The 5,188-nt window shown below is 43.9% G+C and overlaps 1 protein-coding gene across 1 annotated transcript; it reads left to right on the forward strand.

Moving 5' to 3' along the window:
• Positions 1–3,089: 3,089 nt before the first annotated feature.
• On the forward strand, positions 3,090–4,504 carry GJA8 (gap junction protein alpha 8). The gene has a single exon (XM_029085111.1). It carries the CDS (start codon positions 3,090–3,092, stop codon positions 4,281–4,283), a length of 1,194 nt encoding a protein of 397 aa, XP_028940944.1. The 3' UTR covers positions 4,284–4,504.
• The last annotated feature ends 684 nt before the right edge of the window (positions 4,505–5,188 follow it).

Raw genomic sequence — 5,188 nt, forward strand, 5'->3', positions numbered from 1 at the left:
GTGGCAGAATTGCAGAGATGCTTTGGTCCCTGCTTAACGGTGCAAAGTCCCATTTATGCATGTATTAGGTTTTCACTGCCTGTCGCCTGTTCCTCTCCCCCCTCTGCTTTTTCATGTTCAGTGGATTCTCCTCTCTGTGTGTCTCTGCCTCTCTTTCTCTCTCTTTTTTTTTTTTTTTTTCTCCCTATTGTTCCTCACATCACTGACTGTCACTCACTTCATAAAGCCGTCTGGCTCGGAGCTTAAATATTGCAGGGCAACTAAAACCCACCATCAGAGCCAATTCAGTCATATCTGCTCAGTCGTGCGACAAGATTGGGACTTTTAGGGTAGGGAAGAAGAGAGACAAAAGTTCACTCTTCCCTGCAGAGTGCCAAGAGAGGAGGGGGACACATTTCTTCGGTGGAGCCTTTCACAGCGGCAAGTTGCTTGCTCTACATCCTTAACCTATAGTGTCTTTTTTTTCACTGGTAGTTTGCTCAGGTTGCAAGGTCTGGAAGCGCAGGGTGGGGGTTTGCAACAAGCCCATGTGAGTTAAGAACACGAGTCTGTTGACTCTGAGTGGGTTTATAGGTGGTCTTCAAAAAAAAAGGCAAATTAAGGGGAAAAGTGACTACCTTAAATTCATCGCTTGCACCTTTTTTTTGAGACTTGAGGGGCTGACTGCTTACAGGTGGAATTTTACATTTGAACTGGTTGTACCACTTGCCTTCAGTCCACCTAAAATTGTTCCTTTCAGTCAAACTGAGTGAGAAACCTCGAACCGCTTCACTTGCAGAAAATAGAGAGGATGGTCATGGCAGGTTTTTTGAAGAACTAGTTCAGAAGTGATCTCAGGAAGAGCTTAGCCAAGTGTAGCAAGCCGCAAGCGAGACATTCGATGGAGTGAGACAGGAAACATTTTTCCCCTCTCTTGTACAGTGAGTTTTCTGTATGATAAGGTTTATCACATCTAGAATGTCACTCTTGCATGCTGCAGTGGGAAAGTTCAAATGGGAGCTGTGGATATCAGCGTGACTCCCAAAGAAAGAAAGGGATGGAGTTAACTGCGGTGCCTGGGGGACAACAAAGTTTATCTTGTGTGTAGTGGTGTTTTTTACGGAGTTGCACGTGATTGGTAACTGTCGGGTGTACTGTGCTCTGTGAATTTGCAGAAAGAGAATGTTTAAATCAGTTTAGATAATGTATGTAAACAGCATAATCTTCTGCTAGACTTGTTAATGTAAGTGCTGACATTAACACACTCTTTTTACACAACTTTAATGACTGAGAAAGTAGCAATTTTCTGCGGTGATTAAATTAGATGTTTGCCGCTTGCGCATGCAAGGTGTTTGTGCAAGCTGAAGGACTGCGTTCTCTTCTTCCTTTTCTAACGTGGGTATGTGGGGTTAACATCTTACAGGGTCTGAAGGCAAGGAAAACGAGTCCGTCTTGGTTTAGAAAAATGTCATCAGAAGGAGATTTTTGGGTTTTTTTTGGTTGAAAATTTGAGAAATTCCCCAGAGCCATAGAACTCCCAATATTTTGTGTGTTTGTCTGTGTGTGAGTACGTACACGCAGGACTTGAAACAGACTGGTATGTGTTGTTATGTTGTAACATATGGCATTGCAAACATATCCCAGAGGTATCTGAAGGAGGAGGGAAGTTTAGATACTCAGATTTTCATGCTGTTGACTGTACCTTCTTTTTCCCAGCATGTGTGTGTGTGTGTCTGCATTTAGGAAACTATAGATGGAGGTAGTATCTAAGAGATGAAGGTCTAGATCCCTGTCAATAGCTATTTTTATGAATAACATTTCTTGTTTCACTTATCATGGTCCGTAAGTTGGTCTTTCTGGATCACTGGGATATTCTGCATTCCTCAGAGACTTCAGACTGCTCTGATGTGTTAAATCAGCCCATCCCAAACAAGTTTCCTCTTTAGTTCCCTCATTCATAGATTCTTTTTTCTTTTTCCTTGCCTAAAATTATACAGTGGGATGTTTAGGATATGCAGGATGAAGTCCTGGCCTAGGAACAGTTTCTTATCATGCAAAAATAATGACAGATGTAATGTTTGACCTGCATTATGTGAAAACGGACTACTTCCTTAGATTTCTAGTAGCATATCTGCAGGTGGCTCCTAGATTAGAAGAATCTAGAAGATTTGTCTAGAATCTTCTTCTAATCTAGAAGATTCTTCCATATTAGATTGAGGTAGCAACAGCGTTAGATTGAGGTAGCAACAATGACATTTTAGAGAGAGATAATAGTATTTTAGGTCTGAGTTATAGACCTCTGTGTTTCTCTCCAAGTTGGTTCCAATGTCAGTGTGGCAACTGACTTCAGAAGAGGATACAAAGAACAGCCCCAATAACACCAAAGAATTATATTGTCTATAATGCATACTGTACAGCAAAACTAATATATATCATAGAATCATAGAATGGTTTGGGTTGGAAGGGACCTTAAAGATCATCCCCTGCCATCAGCAGGGACACCTTCCACTAGAAGGTGGTAGTTATGGTAGTTAAGCTTACACAGCATTACTAACATAGTAATGATGACGTTATTGCTATTCTTACCTAACAGAGTGATTTCTAAAGTAGAATTAACATATGTAACCTATAGAGAATTCAGGTTTGTGTAGGTGCAAGATTGGCACCAGTTGGAGATCTGATTGACCCATGTGTGGTTCTGCTGTGGAAGAGCTTGGGTGCTTGAAAGCTTCACTCTAACCACTGCAGCTGTGTGCTGATTAATCTGTTCCACTGTACCACTGGCGAGTGTTTGTACGTGTACAAAATCTAAGCAGGCTCACGCAATGGAGCCTACCAGGCACCGCAGAAGGCTCTTACCAGGGAAATTAATTGCCCATTTAGAGTCAGGGAAGAAAGAATTTAGCAGTTTGCTCTGGCTTCCCAGCCCTTCTGCTAATAAATCAGTGTGATCAGGCAAATCAGAGAGCAACCTTTCTGTTCTCAAGGCGTATTAGGGAAATACTAGTTGAAAGCAACAACAAGCATCAGTGGGAAAACCTGAAATCTTTAAAATTTAGCATAATGTGTGGTCATTCTCTTTCTTTTTTTCTTTCCTTAGACAGTGAGAAATGGGTGACTGGAGTTTCTTGGGGAACATTTTAGAGCAGGTGAATGAGCAGTCCACTGTCATCGGGAGAGTTTGGCTCACGGTGCTCTTCATTTTCCGCATCCTGATCCTGGGAACAGCTGCCGAGTTAGTGTGGGGAGACGAACAGTCAGACTTTGTGTGCAACACCCAGCAACCTGGTTGCGAGAATGTCTGCTATGATGAGGCCTTCCCCATCTCCCACATCCGGCTCTGGGTCCTGCAGATCATTTTTGTATCCACGCCTTCGCTAATGTACTTCGGGCACGCAGTGCACCATGTCCGCATGGAGGAGAAGAGGAAAGAGAGAGAAGAAGCTGAGAGGCGTCAGCAAGCTGAGGTGGATGAAGAGAAGTTGCCCCTGGCTCCAAATCAAAACAAAGGCAACAACCCTGATGGGACCAAGAAGTTTCGCCTGGAGGGTACCCTCCTGAGAACCTACATCTTCCACATAATTTTCAAAACCCTCTTTGAGGTGGGATTCATAGTAGGTCAATATTTCCTGTACGGCTTCAGAATTCTCCCCCTTTACCGCTGTGGGCGGTGGCCCTGTCCCAATCTTGTGGACTGTTTTGTCTCTAGGCCCACGGAGAAGACCATCTTTATTATGTTCATGCTGGTGGTGGCTTCTGTGTCCCTCTTCCTCAACCTGGTAGAGATCAGTCACTTGATCCTGAAAAGGATCCGGAAGGCTCTGAAACCAGCGGAGGAAGAGATTGGGGAGGTCCCAGAGAAGCCTCTCCCTGCCATCACAGTCCCCTCCATCCCAAAGGCCAAAGGCTACAAGCTGCTGGAAGAAGAGAAGCCAGTGTCCCACTATTTTCCTCTCACGGAAGTAGGGGTTGAACCCAGTCCCCTTCCATCAGCCTTCAATGAGTTTGAGGAGAAGATTGGGATGGCACCATTAGAAGATCTCTCTAGGGCATTTGAGGAGAGGTTACCATCATATGCACCAGCGAAGGAACCAGAAGAGGAGAAGGTGGTAGCAGAGGAAGAGGAACAAGAAGAGGAGCAGCCAGTACCTCAGGAAGAGCCAGGGGTGAAGAAAGTAGAGGAGGTGGTGACTGATGAAGTGGAAGGGCCGTCAGCACGTGCTGAACTCGCCACTGATATGAGACCCCTCAGCAGGCTAAGTAAAGCCAGCAGCCGGGCCAGGTCAGACGATTTGACTGTATGAAGCTGCAGGATACGGGGAGCACATGAAAAAGAAAAGGTTGAAGAGAAAAGGAGAGATAGAGAAAGAATCAAACGATATTTTTAATCAAAGTGCTAAAATGGCCATTTGAATATTATTTCCTCTTGAGATTCTCAACTGGAAAGGTTCTATCATGGTAACTGTGCCTTATTTACCCTGTCATGTCCATTTGAAAAGGAACGTTTTCCCTGTTTCCACATGCCAGCTCACTCCTTACAGTAATATCTACACTGTACACATCACTGATGTCTTTTAAAACCTAATGTGGCAGTGAACCCCAAATGTCACCACTGTGAACGTATTTACTGGAAGCTTTGTGTTCCACTTTTCCTTTAGAAACGTGGGGAGGATCTGTCCCTTCAGCCAGCGAGGGGGAGACTGATCAACAACTGTATCTACTATTTCATTTTCTGTTTCAAGCCATGACATGCTGAGCAGATCTCCCCTTCGCTGTTGGCATGGAATTGCAGTTATTTAATTCACAAAGTGAATTCTGTGCTTAGCATCACCACAGAAAAACAGCAAGCACTATTTCCCCTCTCTGTTCAGAACATTCAGGCCAAAACGTCCCCACTTTATCTGTGAATGCAAATCTGAGTTAGGTAAAAATATTTTCCCTTTGTCAAAAATATTAGTGCTCTTCAAGTGACATTGACAGTGGGCATGGATATCAGTAGCTCTCTACTAGGATTTAGCAGATGCCCACAGATGGATTATTTGTTCCCAAGAGAGGGAACATCCAGCCCTGAGCCTGTTTCAGAGCACTGGAAAGAATAAATTCAAGTGATATTTTTCACTTGTAGTCTTGCAACTCAAAGATCTGAAACTCGATTAGCAAAGCAAATGTGGGAAGTCTCCTGTGAAAGGAGGAAACAGCTACAGCCCCT

Source organism: Antrostomus carolinensis, unplaced genomic scaffold, assembly GCF_000700745.2.
Source record: "Antrostomus carolinensis isolate BGI_N321 unplaced genomic scaffold, ASM70074v2 scaffold21215, whole genome shotgun sequence".
Taxonomy (NCBI): Eukaryota; Metazoa; Chordata; class Aves; order Caprimulgiformes; family Caprimulgidae; genus Antrostomus; species Antrostomus carolinensis.

Bases quoted from the DNA above. Each gene is read 5' to 3' on its own strand.
- GJA8 (XM_029085111.1), top strand. From the start codon at position 3,090: ATGGGTGACTGGAGTTTCTTGGGGAACATTTTAGAGCAGGTGAATGAG.